The sequence below is a fragment of the Ruditapes philippinarum genome, unplaced genomic scaffold, assembly GCF_026571515.1.
Source record: "Ruditapes philippinarum isolate M1 unplaced genomic scaffold, ASM2657151v2 ctg6699_1_1_1_1, whole genome shotgun sequence".
Taxonomy (NCBI): domain Eukaryota; kingdom Metazoa; phylum Mollusca; class Bivalvia; order Venerida; family Veneridae; genus Ruditapes; species Ruditapes philippinarum.
The window spans coordinates 49,175-73,529 of record NW_026858504.1 but is presented as its reverse complement, the minus strand read 5'-3'; the positions used below and the strand labels follow the sequence as shown (position 1 = coordinate 73,529).

Sequence of the window (24,355 nt, the reverse complement as noted above, 5' to 3'; positions counted from 1 at the left end):
AACTTATAAACGTTATACAAGTGAAAGAGATTAGCATGAGAAATTGCAGTAACAAAGGCCATTATAAGTTCTAATGACATGGTCACATTCATATAAAATGTGAAGCAAAAAATATTGACCGTTGAGTGTTTACTTGATACTGATACAGAAAATTTGATATATATATTTCACAATTTGATTATTTTTTCATAGCTTTGTTCTCCCTTTATAATGTCATGTGTTAAAATAGTCAAGGCTTGCAGTTTCCTCTGGTTTAGTTCTTGTCAAAAAAGCCAAAACGGTTTATGATCGAACCAACACTAACCAGTAACCAAATATTATATTTTTGAACAGTCTGTCATAGAATAATTGTATCAACTACTGTTTCAATTACTAATTCTGCACTTCATATTTATCAACCGGCAACACCCCTCACTCAAAAGTTGAATTATCTGCCCCAAATAGAAAAAAAGTTATTTGATCCTTCATTACGTCCCAACTGCAGTGCCTTCACCACTTTGATTTCTGCTGTGCTTTGTTTTCCATTTTCAGGAGTCAGCTATCGCCAACGCTTCTCATATTGGGAAACATGTTTTTATCTGGGCGACGGTACCTAAATAAACAGTCAATTGCTAATTGAATAGACATTAGTCAATTTTTCTTGATGCAACCGTTGTCGGTGCTCTTGCAACACTATTAATATAGATTTCAAAGGACATCAAAAATGTTTGTGTAATTATCGGAGATACATAACACGTGTAACCGTTGTCGCGTGCATTTTAATTGTTGTTAATTTTGCAAAAATTCATATTTTGACTACTCCTCTCAGCTGAAATTTAACATAACGTTTTTTCTATTTGCGACCCGTTGTCGGAGCAAATATGATGTGTATTTAAATTTCCTAAATTGCTTTTATTACCCTGCAATGATGGAAATTATTCGCCAAGAGAAATAAAAATTTATTTAGAAAAAACTTGTTGTATTTTCTTCTTGTATAAGACTGATTTGCCATGTACAATGGCCTCTTGGGTTCGAACCAACAACCTTTGCCCAGAACACTCTTTACTATGCATTCATTGGAAAATAATTGCAACTAAAATTTAAAGGGTTTTACATGTTTTGTTAATGAATTTGTTTCATATGTCTTTTAGGTGTAAATACTTGTTACAATGTTTGTTTGTTTGGGTTTTTTGTTGTTCTTTTTATTGCCTTTGTTGTGTTTGTTGTTGACAAGGTCAGCAGAAGAACGTTATGGGCTTTTAATGTACAGACGTGAATTTTATTTTTTCTGAAACTAAGTAAAGAAGTCCTGGTGGATCAAGGGATATTTGCTAAGTTACTGCACTGATCTATCAACCATTACCATTTGTCAATGGAGGCCATGTAAACGTTCAAAGTCAGTTATCAAAGTCAGCGATCAAAGCGATTTGGCAACTGAGACCATGGAAAATTTTCGCCAGTGATCAGAGCCATTTGATCATGGAGACCATAAACAGTTAACAGTCAGTAACAAAGGCATTTTTTTATTTTCTATTTTCTTGCTATATCTGAAGATTTACCTGTACGAAGTAACATGTAAAGATTTATTACTTCACATTAAATAACTACACAATTCTCATGTATTCTCGTATCAATATTAACGAAACGGGATCATTTACAAAATGCTTTAAATATTTTTTAAAAAGAAATTTTTAGTCATCAAGAAAAACTAACAATTTTTATCAGATTTTTTTTTTTTGGTTGGGTTTGGGGGCACGGCCAAAACCATTTTTTTGGAAAAAATGGTTCCTTGGTGGTTTTTTCTTACTTTTTGGGGGGTTGGCATGATTGAAGGGAAACCATCAAATTTTTCCGCTGCAATCTTTCCCAAATCGCAATTTTTGGGCCCCTTTTCTGTCATTTCTTGGGATTAAAAATGAAAAATAGCCGAGGAAATCCGATTGAAATTTCTAAACAACTCAGCGATTCCGTCATACTGCGGAATATTAGGGAAAATCTGACCCTTTTTTAGTTACTTGGGTAATCCCATTGGTTTAATAAATGGGGATTTAAATTTTTTACTTGTTTTATCGGTTTTAAATAAAGGAAAAGAAAGAATTATAAACGAAAATTGCGTTCCGTTTCAATTCTTTTCAAACGAAAGTTAGTTTCTTTTAAATTGTTTTTTGTCTTTTATTAGTTTTATGTACAAAGATAATGGTTACTGAGTAGTATTCCGCTCTCTTACCAAAAATCGTGAAACATAATCAACGAAAATTAGTGCATAATCATTATATTTATTAGATCACTGAGATAGTTGTAAACCCGTCTTGGGGTGAGGTAAATCTAAGAATACCCACGCATATCATTAACCTTAACCACTGCTGATTAAACAGAACCGCATCCTGTGTTGTCGGTTATATTCTGTGATCATAAATTTTTTAGGTGTAACACTAAGTTGATACATCTTATTAATTGAAAACCACGTAACAAGTCTTTTAGTGGCAATTTACTTTCTAACTAAGCTCATAAATGAAATTAGCAACTGTCAAAACGAATGACTCTCTCTGCGAAAAAAGTGGAATTGAAATGTGCACATTTGTTTCCCTTAAATATGATAGATAGATCTTCACGTGGGAGAGCCAATGTTAGTATTTTTACCATTGATTATTTTCTTTATTAGTTTTATACAATAGAGAGTATATTTCAAATCGTTTTTGACAAAAAATATTCGTTTTTACAAAAAAAAGTTGTTACTGTTATCGTCAGCATGTTCCTGTTCAGTTATAATCAGTGGACTGACTTCTGGTCCTTTTTTGGCCAAATTTGCATGCATTACACTTGGGCTCAAACAAATGGGCACAGATGCTCGTCCAGTCTTGGGCTTACCCCACCTATCCCTTTAAAAGTGAAGAAAAAAACTAAATAAACCCTTTATCATATACAATTACCGTAATTAAAAAAGAACTTTGATAATAAATTGAAATAAAACAATTTTTTTTAAAGGGATGAATGATGGCACAACTGAGCAAGCCTTTCCTTTTTAAAGGAAACTTTATTGTATTTTGTCTTTATTTTGTAGATTTTTTGCTAACTGACAAAGCAAGTTGGGCATGCACCAACACGTCACGAGCTGTTGAATCAATCGCAACTTCTCGATCCTTTCCGGCAGACATCGGATAAGGACCTTGGACACAATATAGCAGCATTATGCAGAAATAGAAAATTTATTGATAGGAGTTGTTGCCGAAGTGTATTCCAATATATTGAATATTTAATTTAGTACCCCTAAATTAAAGCGGGTTTCATCTTTTATTTTTGTGTTGGTTGTTTCAAGAGCTATTTATAACATCCAAAATAGATCGGGAAAAGAATCGTCCGCTTTACTAGAGGGGACCGGTAAATTTGAGGTATGTAGAGGTTTCCTTATTGTTTATGTATTTTATCGTCAATGAATTTCATTTTTCCAGCTTAATTCTTTTGATTTGACAATGATATGAAAAGATTATTATTTTAAAAACAAACAGAACATTTTTAACCATTACAAAAGCTGGAACGCCGCTTTTAGTAAATTTGTAGATTATAAAAGGTAAAAGGTACATTATTTGTATAGTATAACTTATTATAATTGGTTGTAGAAACCAAAAAGTACATAATGCCTGTCCTGTTGACAATAACTCTGATTTGCTTATGATTGTGTGGGGTGTACAATTGATAATGATTGTCTCAAATTTTTTTTTCAGAAATTTATTTTTAGCAAATTATTTTGTTTTCAAAATATATATATTTCGTTAAATATTACGAAGATTACACTCTCTGTTTATGAGAATTAAATTTTACAAAACCATGTCCCGCAGACGAATTTCAAATCCCTAAGTGGAAGTTGTCCGAGGATTATGGAAAATAGCCGGATAATGTTTCCGATTAGCAGTTTGAATTTATTCATTTTAGAAATTTTTTTTCGGGACGTTGAAATGTAATCACCGGTTTGGGGGTTAAAAACGGAAACTTGATCCAATGATTTGGAAAAAAACTTTATTAAATAATATAGTTTTTTTCTTTTTTTCCAGTAACAAGAATAAGTATATCACAATAAACCCCTTCACCACGTTTTACACTATATAAAGAGAGTTACAAGATTCATCTTAATTTTTAATAAAAAAATTTCTTAAAATATATATGTATTAAAAAGGAAAAATATTGTGAAAATGAAACAAAGAAAGTACTTGACCATTACAATCGGCGTTAATCACCAAAAGAGGTCAAAATATGCAAAAAATAGCCCCTACTCGCGTTAGTAACGCAGTAGAAATATAGTGATAAATACTACAAAATACAGTCATTAATTGCATATAAGATATAAATTATCACTTGAACCTTTAATTTGTTTACTTTTACTCAAAGTTTAGTATGGTTTTTTCGCAAGTTTAAATTTTCTTGAACTTTTTTGGGTCATCTGGAGGCATGCAGCTTTAAAGATTAGTTATTAATATTGCAGCAATTACTCCGCCATCACCACTTATTTCCAATACCGGAAAACAGCGAGGACTTTGACATTTTTTTTTCAAATCCTATGGTAAATGTCACACGATGGCAGCAGTTAGTTGTAAAAGGCCCGCTTAATATCCGCTCCCCGGCAGTTTGATTGATTCCGGGCTAGTTTGTTGTTAAACGAAACCCCACAACATTGTTCCGTAAAATTTCGGCTTCATTCCCTGTCCGTAAAATTCGGCTCATTTTCCCCACCCCACTATCTGCCACCAACTTGCCTAGGGTCCTGTGGGTTACACCGACTATTTCATAATACATAAATAAAGCTCTAAGAAAGCAATATCAGCAGGTTATTTGGGCCAAAAAAAAAAAAAAAAAAAAAAAAAAAAAATGTACAGTTGATTTTTACAATGGTGGTGCGGAAAAATTTCTTGAATACGTGTCCACTATTCCACACCAAAGCACACATATAACCGTACCGATGGCCTCTAGTGGTTAAGGCGTCCTCCCTCGGATCGGGAGGTCGAAAGGTTCGAGCCCACGGGAGCCGTTAATTGAAGGATGAATGTTTCTCGTGGACTCGTTTCCGAAATGGCCGCTTCGTGAGCCGCGAGGTTTTAGTTAAAAGAAGGTTTTACCGATTTCTATCCGCCTGGCGCCTGGCATAGTGGTAGGAATTGGGAGGTACATGGTATGCAACCAAAAGGTGTCTCATAAGTCAAAATGGCTGGCCCTTTCAGTAGGGGTGACACTTTAATAAACAAGTCCTTTACCATATAAATTGCATATAAATCATGTTAAATAATGAAAGATTAAAGGCGCACGTCGGTCAAAATAACAAATATATATACAATGTATATGAAAATAAAAGTATCCGAAAATTTATATAATTTACGTTAGATTTAGTTAGCACTGTATTTCTACAATAAACGGAGTATTGGCAAATTTTTGTATTTAGTGGCGGCGTACCAGAGAGGTTCTAAATTCTGGAGGCTATATCATAAGTTTGCGTAATTTTCTAGTACATTTAATATGTTGTTTATCTGGATTGTTAAGTGCCGTGACAAATATTATATCTTAATTAAAAGGCCCATCCATGCCCAAGAAATGGTTTTTTATTTTTTCTTTCTAAAAAGCTTTTTATTTTAGGTGTACTTTACAGTTTCCAAAAGTTTGCTCATTGACCAATAACCTGAACTATCATTTTCTTCGTTTGCTGTTTGGCAATTGGTATAATATAATTACAGTGATTTAGTATTTTTGTGTGGAAGTCAAATTTGTTTACATTTTGCTAATTTTGTGACAAATTCACTCATTAAGTGCTACTTTCTTCATGTAACAAGTATCTAACTTGCCCTTAAACCATTATTTAAATGTTACAAAATTAATATTTGCCATTTTAAAGAAATAAATTTGTATTCGTTTTTGAGGCATAATGTGCCTTTAAAATTGGATTGTAAAAGGAGATGTGCAGCTTTAAAGGCGAGCCAATTTACTTTTTTAATAGAACAGATTATTATTTCCCTACTCAGTTAAGAATTTAAGATTTTTATTAAACTTTATCAAACTAATTTGACCACATGCATTTGTAAAACTCCTCCATGATATTTACATGAACATAATGAAAATAGTAAATTTAAATCCAATTTTTTTTTATTCAAATCAATAATCATAAATGTACAAATGACAATTCAATGACAGTCTATATTAAGATCAATCCTATCACCAATATATCTATATCAATTTCCCGTTCGTTATTCAACAGCCATACAAAAACAGTTTTGTTCAAAATGTCAACACAATTTACAATATTTGCGGCAGTTTTTCGCCATGTACCCCCTGTATTGACTATCAGTGCAGTATTTCGGATCAAATTTCGAACAATCGGCGCAATCTGAAATAAAAAAAATATATTCAAATTTATAGAACAGAACAGAACAACACTTGATAAACTCTATTTACATAAAAGCAACTGTTAAATATGTAAACATATATTTAACCAATCTACTTATTTCGTACATGTAGACGGATAGAGTTATAAAGAGCTGATTAAAATCAGATTGTTAATACAAAGAATTGTGAAAGAAATTTTTTTCTTATATATTTTATGTAATGTCGTGATTTTTTTACAAAATTATATGCGTTGCCATTTATTCAGCATTCACTCGTAAATATTCGGCAAATTTCGTTAATTTTCGTATTCTAAATGAAATAAAATAATATAAAAGTCGATTTCACAAAGTGAAAATGTTTGGTATTAAATCGATTTTCTTTCGACCCTTTTCGTTTTCTTTAAAAACAAATATGCGTCAATTTGACCATAGAGGTACTTAAAGATCCTGTAACACAACTTTTTATGGTTTTAAATCATAAATATGATGCTTAAATTAAGATTTATCAATTTGGTATGTTCCGAAAAGCATTACATTTCTTGTGTTTATAAAAATATAACCGAATTTAACATTTCATGTATGTAAAGGGAGGTAATAAAAAGTCTACTTTCTAAAAAGTCTTCGTCAAATTTTTCTATAACAAATGAATGCATATATTTTAATCATAACATACGTTTAATGTGCGTAATATATTTTGCATTACATATTTTACATATTCGTCGATGTTTAAAAATTGTTTTATAAGCATAACTACATACATATATATAATTTAACTCAAGTGTGGTAATACAACCTCAATTACAACATACAAGATCTTTTAACTGTAATGTTTCCGTTTATTTCTCCCAATCTTAGCATACATGTATTTATAAAATAAAATAAGCAAAACTTAATTGTAACAAATTTGATAGTTTTGCCCCTAGAAATTTACTTGAACAGGTTTCGGCTGTTATCGCAATTTTGGTGGCTTATTCCTTTCATATTAGATATTGTTACAATTTTAGGGAAAATGTCGATGTTGACCGGAAGAAAATTTTATTCTAAGCTTTGATTTGAACGAATAACCTAAATTTAGTTAAAACACATTTGAAATTAAGTATTAAAATTCTTCAGGAGTCAGTTTTATAAACGCACTATTGTATCTATGTTTGACTATGATACAAAAGAGAAAGAACATCAAAACACTCGGCAATCTGATTTATACTCGGGGGCGTAGCCCCTCGTACAAATCAGATAGCCTTGTGCTTCGGTGCTCTTTCTATTACTTCTATGTCAATTTCTATTTACATATTTTTTTTACAGAAAAGTTACAAATACAATTTAAATTGTTACTTTCTAACTACTTTTTGCATAAATATCAGCTTTAAAAATATTTTTACGACACTAGTCAACTCTTATCCTGATGGCGGCAACTGAAGTAACCCATGTGACTAGAATAGGAACATCCTCGGCTATTATACATAATACGTCCTTATCCGAAGACTGACGGAAAGGGCCGAAATGTTGCGATTGATGCAACCAGTGCCGACTTAGATCAGCCGATATCCGTGCCGTCTGTTCATGGTCTGCACTTTTTGCTTTTCATTTAGTACTTGTATTTAAAGATACCCTAAAAATGATGAATGATTTCGTCGAGGTTATAAGATGGAACAATAAGATGGAACAATCCATTTAAGATATTTAGGGTGATGAGCGTTAAACATTCATCAAGAAAGGATCCAAATAACTTAACAAAAAAACAACTACATGGATATAAAAAAAAGTCAAACAATATTATTCCCCAAATAAATGACTAACTTACCACGACAAAGGTTGCATGACTGTGGACAATGAGCATGCATCCATACTTTATACGAGGGGTTATTACATGCATCAACTGATTGGTCTACTCTTTGACAGCTATTTTCGTCTACACACGAGCCATTTCCTGAAAAAATGAGAGCCATTTCTTAAAAAATGACGACATGTTAAAAAGCGATTTCGTCGTCTTGAAGAAATTCCACTGAGGTTTAAAACCACAGAAACAGTACATTTTAATTTCTTACATAGATCATCCGGTGTACTTTAATTATAAAGATATGTAAAAATGATTAAGAAATATACTGAAATATTAATTGAAATTATAATTATATTTTTGTGCTATTCTTAGCCTGCTTTGAGTAAAAAGCGTTGCAACGCGTTTAAATTCAGGGCCATTTTTCACAATAAGAATAATATTCTGGAAAAACGAAGTGAGCGAATGATCTTATATGGTAAAGATGATCATCAAATAAAACAAGTCGAAAAAATATCTCCAGTCGTATTATGTCAAAAACAACTCTGATCAGGGTCCATGCTGTTCGCTTACAAACCCTATAACAAGTAGAAAAACTGATAGCGAACAGCATGGATCCTGATCAGACTGCGCGGATGCGCAGGCTGCTGTCGCAAACCCATTATGTTGGTTTTGTCGTGACGCGGCTCAATTTTCAATTAATTTTTTAGTATTTGTATATTTCTTTAAGTACACAAGCTGATCTATTTTTAGAAATTCAAATATTGTGTTTCTGTGGTTTTACACCTCAGTAGTGTTTCTTTAACCATAAAAATACACGTTCATATTCAATATTTTTCATAATTTTAATATCTAATTATATGTAACATATAAATCGAGACTCCCACACTAAATTGCAGACATCTCAACTATAACGCCACCTGTCGTCCTATTTTGCTTCAATTCATTGACCACACTTTTTTCTCGCCTATATTTGCTATAAGTATTGTATTTGAAATAATTTCAGAAACAAAGTTCTTACGGCAAACACCACATGTCTTTAAACAATTTGTAAACATCCAATTTCTATATTTTCCATCACATGCAGTGCTTTCGTAGTCGTAGTACTTCTTACAGTCCGGTCTTTTATCAACGCAGGTCCCAGGAAGCACTAAATAAATACATAGATAAATAAATAAACCCAAAAACAATGCTATTGTCCATTTGTCTGATTTGTATTATCATCAGTATTATCATAATAATTATTGTCATTACTAGATCTTTATTAGAAACATTGAAAATTGGAAAATTGGTTATGTTGATCCTTTTTTTTGAGTAAGGCAGATATTGGAGCACCATACTTAATAACGTATTCCGGTATTTACCGGACAAGCCGCTTGAATGATTTAATGCTAAAATCCGCGCCTTTTCACCAATTGAAATGCACTAGTCTTTCAGATGACAAATTTATCTTCTCACACTTATCTACATGTATATATACGATTATGACTGAAAAAATGTAAGAATCGCCGATTAAAGCAATATTTTTTTATGACAAATATATCAAATATCATCTTTGAAATAAGAACTATGAAATAAGCTAGAATGTAAATCACCGAAACAAGGGTCATTGCGACACCTAATCGTATCGACTGGTTTGCTGTCCTGGTCACATAATGTGGCATTGGTTTCTACATCGGCACCGGTAGACTGAACACAAAATAGTTCCCGCGTCCTGTATCCTTCGCCACACGTTCTCGTGCACTGTAAAGAATTAACATAAAAATCGGGTTTATCATTTGACACGTGCATAAAATAGCTGACACATTTTACGGCTAGAAATGGAATATGGAGACACATTACAATGAGACTAGAGCACAACACTAAATGCCGTATTCCGGTATATACCGGACAAAGCGCTTGAATGATTAAATGCTTAAATATCGATCTTTGCACCCGTCGAAATGCACTTGAAGACGTCTTATTCATCTCTTCACACCGATTCATATTCGATAATGAATGAAAAAAAGTAAAAATCGGCGTAAAAAGCGATATTTTTCTCTTTTTTTTGTGATAATGATTTCCGCAAGCGTCTGTAGTGAGTTAAATACTAAAAAAATCAGCTGTAATACATGACCTCACTTAATCCGAACAACTTAAGGTGACAACGGAGTCAATTATCACAGAAAATACCTAAAATGAGATTTTTTGCTAAGTAGATTTATCAACCTTTTCTGAACACATTCGTGATTTAATTTTGGAAGCATTAGTCCAAAAAATATGTTTTTAAACGTTTTAAAACGGTACCTCTACCATTTTTATCTGCTATTCGCGTAACCTGTCAATTATCGATAACGCTCCGCCCCCTGTTGAGGCATCAATGAGGGAAATCGGTAGTTCCATATATGCGTGAATTACCGATCCAATTGGTCCATACCACTCGTAATTCATGTATCGTACAAATACCGTACATCTTTTATGAATATCGTCTATCTTTTATTTAGCCTTTTTTATTAAATAAGAAATTATCGGCCAATGTACGTAACAAAATGTATGAAACATAAATAATTAAGCATAGCAGCAAATCACACGACCACGGGGTTGATTAAAAATATCGTTGCTAAAATATCCATAATGTGTGAAAATAATTTGTCTGTCCCGTTAATCTGATAGATGTTACATTGAGTTTATGGACTTTTTTATGGATTCAAGGACTTGCTTTACATTCATCCTCGTTTTCTAACAATGTCAAGTAAAACAACAACAAAAACAGACAACATTTTTATGAGAACGCCTATATGACTTGTGGTAAGGTGTCCCTGACAAATTTCTAAACAATTTAAGGTTGTCTAAGGATGATTATTTCTTTATGAATCAATAAAAAAAAGATAATAAAATATATTATCAGTGAATGCTTTGAATAAATTGTTCGCCAGTAAATCGAACACAGTACTAATAAACCTGGGACAAAGTATGGAATTTATTGTTTATCCCAGTAGAAACTGGATCTCTATGCCGTGCATAGATGATACGTGAATTCATGATAATAGAAGTCAAGAAGGTCAGATCATAATGATCGAGTGATACCTTTTATTTCTATTAAATTTTTAAGCATTATATCAATTTGGAGGAAAAAATATATAGTATCCCGTTCTTATTTGTACATCGACCATGTGGACTTTAAAAGACCGCAAGAAGCTCAGTTTTTTGTTATTTTAATTGATATTTTAACTGAATTTCATACACGAATACACAGACAGATTGACACTGGTATAATATAATAATAATGCTGATGATAATAATTATAAACTTCAAAAGTGAAACAATTAAATATCCCGCTAGCGGTGCGCAAATACGTTCCATTTCCCCCCACCGAGTGCCTCAAATTTTACCGAAAGTCACGTGGCATGTGCGACAGATACCAGACGGACGGTAAATCACGTTAAGATTTGAAGAAATTTCTGTTATTAACTGATATTAATCAGCAACTTTTTAATTGGCCAGATGTCACTGGGTCATAAAAATGGTGTTAGGGTATGTTACCGCAACTTGTGACCCTCTCTGGTGCGATATGTATGTATTATGCAATTATTTAGCGTGAAACGTAGGGGTCCGAGAGAGAACAGCCGATTTATGACACTTCGTTTAATGCGGGTCGGACTAACTTTGAATTGGCATAACTTTTTTTAATAATCAAGCAATTAACATGCGGTTTAAATCACATGAAAGGGAATTCATTTACGGAGGGAACCGTGTCAGGGATTTTTGTTTGCTCAATCTGCGACATAATTATCTTTAATTACGTAATATGTATGGTGAAAAAGTCGCATAAAATGTTTGACGTTACGTAATATTTTTTTGAGAAAAGATAGAAAAAATTTGAGACACGGTTCCCCAGATATTATATGTATGTTTATTTTCCAAAAGTTTGATGACAAAAAAATAAAAAATGACTTTGATATGACGATTTAAAATTTTAAGATTTTTATTAAAAATTAATCATTTACAAAGGCATTTTTTTCAAATATGTTATTTTTTATGATGATCAACGACATTTAAAGCACAACGATTAAATAAATAACAATTATTACTAAAATAAGTTGGTTTAAATGACATTTACGTGAGTACCACGGAAAGTGTCTGTTGTCACCTTAAATGCAATTATACCATGCTACTTGTGCACACTTGAAGAATAGATGTCATTTTGATGAAAAGAAAGAATGATGATTATCACGACGATGATGTGTACAATGATGAATATATTATCATTCTATTATGACAATAATACATTATAAACTCTGCAGAACGACCACCCTTTGGTAGACAAGAATTTTGAACGCTGTTGTGAGAGATTGCTCAACAGGGATCAAAATCATTCAGAAGACTTACTTTAAGAAACAAAATATGATACTGATGTTGTGAAAAGGTGAATGCAGTTACTTTTATTATTATGCTACACAATTGATGTGTTTTATTTCTGTAACTTTTCTACATTAATTTTTCTAGAAATATGCTTATTAAATTAAGGTAGTCTCAAGGTAATTCAACATCGGCCAATATCGTAATTAATCGGTCATTTTCGGAACGTTATTTTTCTCGATTTCAGAATTCAATTTTTTAACGTTTATATCCGGAATTTAGTACATATTGTTAAAGGATGAGTGATTGCAAAGAATGTAATGACCAACATTTTGAAAAAATAAGGTTTCGGATTTAACCGAATTGCTACGATATTGGCCGATGTTAAAATTATTTTTTGGCGGGAAAGAATTACCGTAAGACCACATTTATGTTTGCCATTGCAAAATAAACTTATAAACTTTGCAATTCATTTTTATTTTCTTATTAATCATTATTATTATTATTATTATTATTATTATTATTATTATTATTATTATTATTATTATTATTATTATTATTTATATTTGCCATGGCAAAATTGTATTGTTTTCCAAATTATTATGGCAAATTTGTTCAAAAACACATGTTTGATGGAAACCTGTTCAAAATAATTTGTGTTTTCCATGGCAAAATAGACTTTTCAATTTCATATAGTAATTTTGCCATGGCAAAATTGCTTTGTAATCGGAATAGAGAGGGCAAAGTTTTTTCAATTGCAAACTTCGAATGACCAACTTTATTCAAAAATGAGTAAAACCTATTGACCAGAATAATTTTTTTAAACAAATACCTTTGACCATATGCCTGGTTTCCATGTGCACAAATTTTCACAACTTGAAGTATTGTGTGGCTTCAATTTGTCGTCGCATTTACTTGAAGGTATAGCCTTTGGTAAAATAGAAAGAAAATAAACACGCATCAAATAAAGATAAAAAATAAATGTCTTACAAATTAAACTATTTGAAAACGTTTTTTTTTTCTTCTGTAGATAAAACGATTGTTAAGTGAATTTTAATCATTGTTAATACAATTGGGTTTTTGATCAGTTTGGCTGAGTTTTCACTAGTAGGGCGAGGTAATTACAAACTTAGCAGGGTCTTGACCGGAGGGAGGGGAGGGGGTTGTCAATAAAAAATCTTAAGTTCGAGTTATTCCTGATAAATTGTGCCTGGCTTTTACATACTCAATTTACAGACTCAATCAAACCGAGAATGCAATTTTCATGTAATTTTGTTGTGATTAATGCTTCCGAGGGATCACACTTTATCCAGATTATTTGTATTAATTGGTATATGTATAATGTAAATATTGGTACAACCAAACACACCTGATCGACACCATTCACCATACTAACACACTGTAGTGTCCTCGACTTTATTCCTGTGCCGCACTCCACAGAGCATGGTCCCCAGTCTGAAACCTTCCATCTAAAAAAATATAAGAAAACAACCATGTGCAACAATTTAATAAGTGAAAGTTTTAATGGGTGACAAACCTGTACAGATATGGAGTTTCATTACATTCTAAAATGTGTACAGTCACTGAATGCAAAGGCTCGGTGTAAAAATAAGTCAAAAGGTTATTTATTTTATCTTGCATGTACTTTACCACCTCTAACCTGATAATTTATTTTTAAATTAACACTCATCATTCATTTCAGCTGATTGAATGCATAAGCCAGTTCAAACAGTTGACTGAATTTACGTGTTGCCAGAAAAATAAATATTTTTAAATTCGTTCATCTGGAGTGACCTCCCATATACGAATTAACTCTAGAGTAACCTCCCTTTTTTCACTGTAAGTAAGTATCATAAACATACATACGTTGGTGGACAAGCATGTGTGTTACATTTGGAGAATGTTTGTTTTGGTTTATTTTCCAAGCCACAATGATAGTCGTCTACAAACTCTCCTCGTATACTCATACATTTTATGGTCTTTGATTTTACACCTGGAAATAAATAAACATTTTCACTGTTAAATGCCAAAGAAATGATTTTTTTCAATTATCAAAATTCTTTTTTTTAATGTTATAGTTTCCAAAATTACTGATTGGTCAAATACCTGAACTATCCTTTGCATCTACTGCATTTTAGCCATTAGTAAAAAAATATATAGAGGATATTTGTTTGTTTGTGTGTAAGATGAAATTTTATTTCATCGAGTGGGCTTTAAAAACAGTATTCTCACGAGTGGCGTAGCCACGAGTGAGAATACTGTTTTTTTAAGTTCACGAGATGAAATAAAGTTACATCTTACACAACAAACAGACAAATTTTCTTTTTATTTTATGCTTAAAAACAAGTTAAAACGAAATTTCCATGATTTTAAGTTAATATTAAAATCTGTTTCCCCCATTGAGAGCCCCATTTAGTCGGAATTTCTCACTAAAATCAAGAAGTCTTGAGCTGAAAAATAACTCCGCCAATCAACGTTAAATGACGGTGATATTTATTCATTTTATCAAAAAAATATGAATGATCGTTTGTTTTAATAATAAAAACAAACAATTCTTGTAGGAGAAAAGTCGAACCATCCATCCATATTTCTGTTACTTACTGCGAATTTATATTAGACCTGGCTTGGTAAAATTTAAACGGCACCCATTTTTTAAAGTTGTGTATTTCATGGGAGGAAAATAATTGTGTAAGATTCAGAGGGATATAATTTGGATTTCTTAGTCATACACCTTTTTAAAAGAAAGAAAACTTATTTGAGGATTGTAACAGACAAAAAATAAGTGTTTACAGATGTGAAAACATTCAGAAAAGGAGCTAGGAAAATGGAAAACTTGGAAGCTTGCTCGAGAACGCTGGGATGTTTTACTTATTTTTCGAGTGAAGGCTGTCAATGCTTTTTTAATTTTTCATAAAGCATATGGCAGTTATTGCTCGTAGGATACTTTAATATGCCCAAATGTCATCAAGAGCAGTTTTTCATGGGGAAGGAATGTATTTTTCAGACTGTAAAAATGAAATAAAAAAAATTAGCATAGAGACGAAATTTGGTGATTGGAATTTGAATGAGTAGAAGTAAGTTTTCTTCTTTTTATTACTTTTAACATTTTAGTTATTTATCAATTTCAGCTTTGCTTTTTCTTTAAACAGCCGGACATTGTCAGAATTGTCAGCAAAAATAAAATTGAGGTACTTCATGGGGAAAATCGTAAAAAAGTAGTTTTGTCATTGAAAAGAGTGAAATTATATTTTGATAATTTTCACTGTGAAATTATCAAATATAATTTTCACGGATAAACAGTAATCCACTGAAAAGCATAAAATAAAATGATTAAGTTGTTTAAATGGAATTTTTTTATGACAAATAATAATACACCCAGTTCTACTTTCTTCAGGATATAAGTATATAAAATGTTCTAAAACCTTTATAAAAACGTAATAAAATTTACGTTTGCATTTTCTAAAGAATGATTTTTTTCATAACGTGCCTTTAAAGTTAGAAACATTTTTCGGAGCAAAAAAAAAATGAAACGGTAACTTTTCACTTATTCGTTTATATAGTTGAGTTTTCATTTATTCTCAATTGTTTCATGCATGGGCCTCGACTATTATTCAAAAACCGAAGACTGACGGAAAGGGCCGAAAAATTGCGATTGGAAGGGTTGGAGTAAGGAATTTGCTGGTATGTGAAACCACTTTGCGATTTGGATACCAACTTAAGTCTTTTTAGAGAGAATCACACAAAAATAGTTGAATATCAGCTCTTGGTCCGTCTTAAAACAATTAAAATGTCAACTTCCTTTGAAAAATGGTTGACCCCATGTGGAAAGTTTTAATTGCGACCCCGCTTTTTTCAAAAATCCTAGATCAGCGCATGTGTTTAACACTTACCTCGGATTAACAGCACACTTATTCACTAACAACCTGCATGTAGTTGCGAAAGTTATCAATAATAAGCTACATACATTGTATCTGTATGGTGGCATATTTCTGCCACCAGATAACCTGATACCTAACTAGTTAATAAAGAGGTTAACTAGTTACGTAACTAGTTAACCTGATAACTAACTAGTTGATTAAGAGGTTAACTAGTTACGTAACTAGTTAACCTGATACCTAACTATTTAATTAAGAGGTTAACTAGTTACGTAACTAGTAAACCTGATAACTAACTAGTTAGGTATCAGGTTAACTAGTTACGTAACTAGTTAACCTGATACCTAACTAGTTAATTAAGAGGTTAACTAGTTACGTAACTAGTTAACCTCTTAATTAACTAGTTAGTTATATGGTTATCTGGTGGCCATATATTTGTCTGCAAAAGCCTGTCACTTATTCCCGTAAATTTTTTGTTATCACTGTTTCCATTCGCGAAAATAATTTAATTACGCTTAAATGTTGACACAAATACAAATGAGCCAAAAGAGGTTTCGTAGTTTCGTAGTTAAAACTAAGGCGACTTTACAGCGAAGACGTTTTTCTGTACATTATTTTCATGACATTTTAAGGCACCGGATACCGGAGTCCTTGGTGTAGAACCACCGTTTTTTATGTACAGTATTTTCATGGACTTTAAGTTATAGAAATGAGAGCAGAACATTATCTAAGAGTCTCTTTTATCATTATGTAGACAGAAAGGTCACCTGATCCGCACGACCTTGAACAGCTTTGGTTTGGAAGTTCAGCCCAAGCGTATGACTGGGATGAATGTGGGCTGGGTATATGGTATGTATAGCTCATGTTAGGAGTAACGCCGGCATACTGACGATAATCGTAGAATCTTAGAATCTGCAAGAAACAAATAAAAACAATCTTTCTAAAATGTAGTTGCACAGCATAAATATATTATTGCCTTCCTATGACGAAATAAGTGAAGATTAGTCTTACGCAATAGATAAATGCTGTTGATCTTTCTGGAAATTGAAAAGTGTCTTTGTTTTTCAATGAAAGCGATTAATTGCTTTGATTTTTTACGACATCGAACAGTTCCAGTGTTATTTTACGACAACTATAAATGACATTCTTCATTTACGGCATTTTAAATGCGGCCTAATGGCGTTATATTACAATCAGTTTTACTGTGTTTTTGAAACTTTTATTTTGTAGAAAGTTTATTCTGAATAGAACCATACAGTTTTCAAATGTCTGAAAATAATATGAAAAAGGCAAAGCCTCAAAGCGAGCTCGATGTACTAAATAGTATGTATGAAATGATCGCTCATTTTTATTTCAAATGCAGTAACGAGTGCGTGTGACGTCACACGTACTGTGTTAAATATGGCTCCGCCCCTGTCGTGAAATGAATAACGAGTTTTGAAAACGTTGATAAAACTTTGTTTATTTTATTTAACTCTATATTTTTTCAAGCGAAATAAAGATTATTTAAAGTGAAATAAATGTAAAACTTAAAACGTTTGCGACATTAAAATAGCGTACTTGATTTGTTTGTTTTGCACGTGCTGTTTGGCGCTACATTGTGACGTCACGTAAACAATACTTTAAACGTCTGTACAGCGTTAACGACTGAATAATAGATATTGGTGTTCGGATTAATTTTCTTAGTTAGACCATTTTCTTTCATTCTAGATAGTTTTCACAACAAAATTCGTCAAAAAATTTGTTTTTATTTATCAGATTTCAAACAATATGGCGCCTTCGATTTTCATTTTATCATTCGATATTTTATACACAGCTTCCGTTATTCTGGTTCCCAGTCCAATTATGGTTCCCATAGACGTGCGCGGGTGACCAGTCTACACATCCGTTTTCAGTCAGAATTCCTCAGTTTTTATCGTTTTCTTTAAATTCGAAAGGTTGCGATGTGTCCAATTCGGTACTTTGGACGAAAGTTTTCAAAACCATCACTTAGCAGGTACTCGCGTTACCGTAAAGCTCGCTTTGCGAGCAGGCCCTTCGGGCCAGCTCGTCGAGCTCGCTATTAAACGGTACAGTTCGGTAAAGCTTGGTAGTTACCAATCTGGTCTCCTCTAAATATTATGCTTTGCAATAGACCTCCGATAAAATAAGGCGACATATTGGAACTACTTTCTGTCACATGGTAAAATGGCGGTCTCCATGTGCCACATTTATTGTAAAAGTGATAAAGATATGTTTCTTTTATACAATGAAAGAAAGAATTGCAGTGACATTTTGAAATTAATTTAATAAATAATCAATTTCCCTTCTTAATCAGGCAACGTTCTCAGAATATAGGAATTGTGTTACTTTTTCACGAACGAACATTGGCTATATGGCCAGTGTCCATTGGCTCATAACCTGAACGTGAGTATCAAAAGTATACGGAAGAAGCCGATATTTAACGATTGTATACGGAAGGAGCCGATGTTTTATTAACGATTGTATATCTTACCTGTACAACAATACTTTTTTCTATTTTCCCAACAATTTCGAGTGTTTCCCCATTTTGTCTATCATTTAAGTACCGTAGCTGTATACCATACAGATTAAAGAGCGCAGATCCTGATTTCCGCATCCCGTCATTCAGTACCCGATGTCCATTAACAAGCATGCCTGATAAATATCATATTCCTGATTAAAATGGTAAAAATTTAACTGCAAAATTTATATGTCTATAGTTCTTTAAATATGTGTAATTATTTGTGAAAATTATTGTTTTAAACTAATTGACTGTCTAATATATTGCATACGTTTGACCTTGGACAGTTTAGTGTGTACAGTTAAGTTGGCATGATTAATGTAATTTCAAAGAAAAAACTCCGTTAACGACAACAGGGAGGTATCCAAAATTTATTCGTAAGGAATACAATATATTTAGAAATCACACGAGTCTTTTTACCCACTTTTTCGACTTATGTGGAGGCTTTAAAACTGACTTTTTCCCGTACCATGTATTCAACAACAAACCGCTGGCGCATACGAAAAATGAGGACCACGACCGGACCAGTTTACTTGGACACTTTGTATATGCCTATGTTTATTAGGTGAAATTTTAAAAATTAATAACCCAAAAGGAAGCGAGCAAAAGGGTCGCGATCAAAAGGGAGCGATCGTTTGTAAGTTAACTTAATAAAAACTAACTTACTAAGTGTTTAACCTCATTTGACCCCGTTGAAACGCCTCCAGCCTATAGAAAAATCGTTTACAACACAATGTTTGGTTTTATGTCAGCGTCAAACTATTATAACTGGACATTGCTCATAGGCTTGTCCAATATAGTTTCTCCGTCTATGGTCTCGTTCATTGTTCAATTAAATGTGTATTAACCTTAAGACTACTGAATCCTATTAATGTACATTTCCAATCGAACACCCTCGGCTATCATTCATAAACCGAAGACTGACGGAAAAGGCCGAAAAGTTGCGATTGGTAAATTTCATGTGTCTGACGCATGACATTTTCGACTTTACATTTTACGACAGATTGCAATGCGAAAAAAAATTATGAAAATTCGTGACGACTAGAAATAATTAAAAAGGAAAGAAAAAAAACACACGAATTTTGAGGATATTAGCATTTTGATATCAATTACCGTGTCGCATTGGCATAATGATTAGGTAGATATGTTGCTTGTCATAATATATATCTCGGCGCACTGTCAAGTCGCATCTTATTTAACTGTTGAATATTACTGTCATTTCGGGCTTTATTGTCATGTCGCATCGTATTGTTTTCTCATACAGCATATTTTGTTATATCAATCTTACTTTTTCATATTTTTTTATTATATCACATCTTACTGTTATATCGCATGTTATTGTCATGTCATGTCGCATTTTACTATTACCTCACATCTTTTTGTTAGATCTACATCGCATGTTTTCTTACATGGCATATTATTGTTATATCGCATTAATATTATAAGAATCTTTCACTGGCTGCCGGTACAGACCGGAATATCTAGCTCGAGGGTGACTGTTTACATCGGTAACGAGGCTCTGTCGAGTTTCCGCTAAACAGTTACCCAGGAGCTAGATAGTCCGGTCTGTACCGGCAGCCAGTGTTTGATTCTTTTTCTTGCATATTACATATCAATTATTTTCAAAACAGGAAATTATGAAAACTGATATTCATAACTGTAAAATGACGTCATCTTAAGAACGTAATTGATTCATTAAAGGCGTGCTGCAAGACAGGGTTTTCTAGCACCGGTGTAAACGGTAGATAATCTTGTCTGACATGCAAGGATTTGTTATGTATAATTGCATGTTATAATCATATAGCATCTTAATGTTATCTCACAGTTTTTTGTCATTTGCATATTTTAATACATCGCATATTACTGTTATATCGTATGTTATTGTCATTCGTCGACATTATTTTATGCTATACTTACTGAGCATGCAATATCTATTTGTTTGTTGGATAAATATGTCAGAACTTCCAGCCGGGATAGTGGTAACATTCGTGTAACCTGTAAATGTAAATGTTAGGAATAGAGGATATTAAATGAGTGTGGGTTCAATACTGAATTAATTGAATGAGTTGAATAAAAGTATATTATGCAAGAAGCCTTCCACCAGCATTACATTATTTGATTCAAGGAGGTCAAAATAAATTCAGTATTGAACCTACACGAATGTATTTTTTCCCTATATTTATTAAATATACAAAATCAAGACTGTAAACAGTAAAAAAGAATAAATTTTCATTGCCGCGCCTATCATGTAAGTGCGTTTACATGGCATTGCTATCTTTGTATTCCGCAAATAAAGTCACATTCAAATACATGCAACACCGAGCGGCACCGTTTTTACGGTGTCACAAAAGCGACACGGGTATGTTTGTTTGTTTGATTGATTGGGTTTTACGTCACGCCGACACAGTATAGGTCACATGTGTATGTAATAAATCCACATACAGTTGTGTAATGTATGTACACATTACATTCATTCTGTTATCAAAAAGTAAACCTGTCATCCACACAAACATTTTCAGAGATATTTTTTCAAATTATTTGATTAATTTATGAAAAATTGCTTACTGCCCGAAGAACCGTTTTCGTTGTAAGTTCCCGTCACTTTACTGCACGTGGTACCCGTGCCGTTACAAATCCCGCATTCGTCATATCTAAGTCGAGAATTGGAAAGCCAGTCACAACCAAATTCCTATGAATAGTTTGTCTGTACTTTAGTTACATACATAATATTGATAAATAATGAATAAATAGAAAGTCAATAAAATATCCGGAAAAAATATGCCCATACAGAGCGGTGATTTAACGCAATGCGCAAATACTGAATACATCGTTTCATTCAAAGTGTCTAAATTAAAAAAAACACACGCACACAAAAATACCAAATATTGTAAAATGTAATGTCGACTAGCCTCGTCTGCTACATTGGAACAAAAATACACACGAATAAATCATTACATCGCATGTTTGTAACGTCGATTTTCATTGGATAATTGCAACAGTTATACGGGTGTAACAAAAATATCTTACTGAAAGGAAGCAAAATTGCATCGTTATAAATCTTCTCTTTTTTCTTTAAGTGACATTATGCCAATTAAAGGGTATACAGTGAGTGAGCTGATGAAAGTTAAAATATGTTTTTATATTGCCATAGTTCCTTTTAATTTAATAATTCACTTCACATAAACAATAAACAAACCCCGGATAGAAAGGGATTTTCTGTAAATATCAATTGAAACTTACCTGAAACGGTTAGTTTATAAAAAGAGTGGGGCATTCTTTTCATATTTTTAAACATTTTCCAAAATAAACTGTTGGTCAAACACCATTTTAATAGTCAATCTTTTGAAATAAAATATCAATTCAACTTAACTTGACTGTGAAAATATGAGCGTAATGTCACTTTAATAAAGGAAAAAAATATGTCAGGTTATATACTGTTTATAAATAAAAAAAAAATAAGGCAGTGTTAAGGCGAAACGGTTGTTTGCTATCCATAAACTTACTATTGTCTGTATTTTGTTATAATTGAGCCGAACAATAACAAAACCAACATAGTGCGTTTGCGACAAGCATGGATCCAGACCAGCCTGCGCATCATCGCAGTCTGATCAGGATCAATGCTGTTCGCTATTTGTTATATGGTTTGTAGGTCCTGATCAGACTCCGCGGATCCACCGGCTAGTCTGGATCCATGCTGGTCGCATACGTACTCTGTTGGTTTTGTCATGACGCGGCTCACATGGTTTAAAACTTCTATGTAATTAATAAGTGTTTATACCTGACATTTTCCCTGTACACATCTAGAATATGGTACAGACTTTTTCAACAAACACTCTGTGCCATCCAAATAATTTTTTGTTGACAGCATTATACCTCTGTCACTTTGGCAACTGATATTACAACTCAAATCACCTTAAATGAATGAATGAATGAATGAATGAATAAATGAATGAATGAATGAATAAAATAGTTAAACAAGCAAACAAACAACAAACAAACAAATAAATAAAAATATAAATAAACGAATGAATAAATAAATTAATAAATAAAAGATAATTTCGAGTATAAATAAATACATATCAATTTATTAATTAATTAACAATTTAATTCAACTTAATTTTAATCACAAAAGAATGTTATTAATTAATTAATTAAAGAAATAACTTTATAAAATGTTTTGTATGGTTATTCATCAACTGCATGTTTGCTATTGTTCTGCAAATATATTTATTTTCCGTGATATTTATGCCCCCACAATGTGGGAGCATATAGCGTTGCACTTGTCCGTCCATATGTCCGTCTGTAGGTCTGTCCGTACTTTCCAAAATATTGTGAACGCAACTCCTCTTAAACCGGATGGCAGATTTTGCTTAAACTTCCAGGGATGAACAACCTTAATGTGTAGATGGCAGTAAAGGAAAGAATTTTTGCTGCGACCAAATTTAACAGAATTATGGCCCTTTGTTGATTTTTTTCACTATATACTATGTAGAAATTTTGTGAACGCAACTCCTCTTAAACCGGATGGCAGATTTTGCTTAAACTTTCAGGGATTAACAACCTTAATGTGTAGATGATAGTAAAGGAAGGAATTTTTGCTGCGACCAAATTTAATTGAATAATGGCCCTTTGTTGATTTTTTCACTATATACTTTGTAGAAATATTGTGAACGCAACTCCTCTTAAACCGGATGGCAGATTTTGCTTAAACATTCAGGGATTAACAACCTTTATGTGAAGATGGCAGTAAAGGAAGGAATTTATGCTGCGACCAAATTTAACAGAATTATGGCCCTTTGTTGATTTTTTCACTATATACTTTGTAGAAAGTTTTTGACCGCAACTCCTATAAACCGAATGGCAGATTTTGCTTAAACTTCCAGGGATTAACAACCTTAATGTGTAAATGGCAGTAAAGGAAGGAATTTTTGCTGCGACCAAATTTAAGAGAATTATGGCCCTTTGTTGATTTTTTCACTGTATACTATGTAGAAATTTTGTGAACGCAACTCCTCTTAAACCAGATTGCAGATTTTGCTTAAACTTCCAGGGATTAACAACCTTAATGTGTAGATGATAGTAAAGGAAGGAATTTTTGCTGTGACCAAATTTAACAGAATTATGGCCCTTTTTTGATTCTAGTTTTCAACTTGTGGCACATGTAGTCCAAAAATATTTGACCTAGAAACATAAGATTGACAGATCAGTGGTGTGTGGGGGCATCCGTGTCCTATGGACACATTTCTATTTTTCAAATAGTATACAGGTAATATGGGCGAGCAGGAATAGTTGTTTGTTATATATCTGTTTGCACCTGGCCATATAACATGTAAGGTGCTTTAGATTGATAACCAAATATATCTACCTACACGGCTTCTGTAATTTTCAAAATAAATCTTTATTTTCCTAGAAAGAAAATTAATAGTATTAAAAAACCGGTATTTTGACACGTAATGTCAACATATCAATGGGTGTTTGATGTACATAGGTAACGCCCAACAGCAGC

At 32.6% G+C, this 24,355-nt stretch overlaps 1 protein-coding gene across 1 annotated transcript in view; it reads right to left on the bottom strand.

Moving 5' to 3' along the window:
* Window positions 1-6,075: 6,075 nt before the first annotated feature.
* LOC132753409 (A disintegrin and metalloproteinase with thrombospondin motifs gon-1-like) overlaps window positions 6,076-24,355 on the bottom strand; it is a 30,370-nt gene continuing 12,090 nt past the window's right edge. Inside the window, exons 12-23 of the mRNA XM_060743873.1 lie at window positions 22,628-22,761; window positions 21,415-21,538; window positions 20,767-20,844; window positions 18,823-18,983; window positions 17,096-17,240; window positions 14,320-14,446; window positions 13,823-13,922; window positions 13,286-13,381; window positions 9,711-9,858; window positions 9,137-9,265; window positions 8,143-8,268; window positions 6,076-6,343 (exon numbers count right to left, since the gene is read on the bottom strand). Coding sequence (XP_060599856.1) covers window positions 6,243-6,343; window positions 8,143-8,268; window positions 9,137-9,265; window positions 9,711-9,858; window positions 13,286-13,381; window positions 13,823-13,922; window positions 14,320-14,446; window positions 17,096-17,240; window positions 18,823-18,983; window positions 20,767-20,844; window positions 21,415-21,538; window positions 22,628-22,761 — 1,469 coding nt within the window. The 3' untranslated portion in view covers window positions 6,076-6,242. The remainder of the gene's footprint in view (window positions 6,344-8,142; window positions 8,269-9,136; window positions 9,266-9,710; window positions 9,859-13,285; window positions 13,382-13,822; window positions 13,923-14,319; window positions 14,447-17,095; window positions 17,241-18,822; window positions 18,984-20,766; window positions 20,845-21,414; window positions 21,539-22,627; window positions 22,762-24,355) is intronic.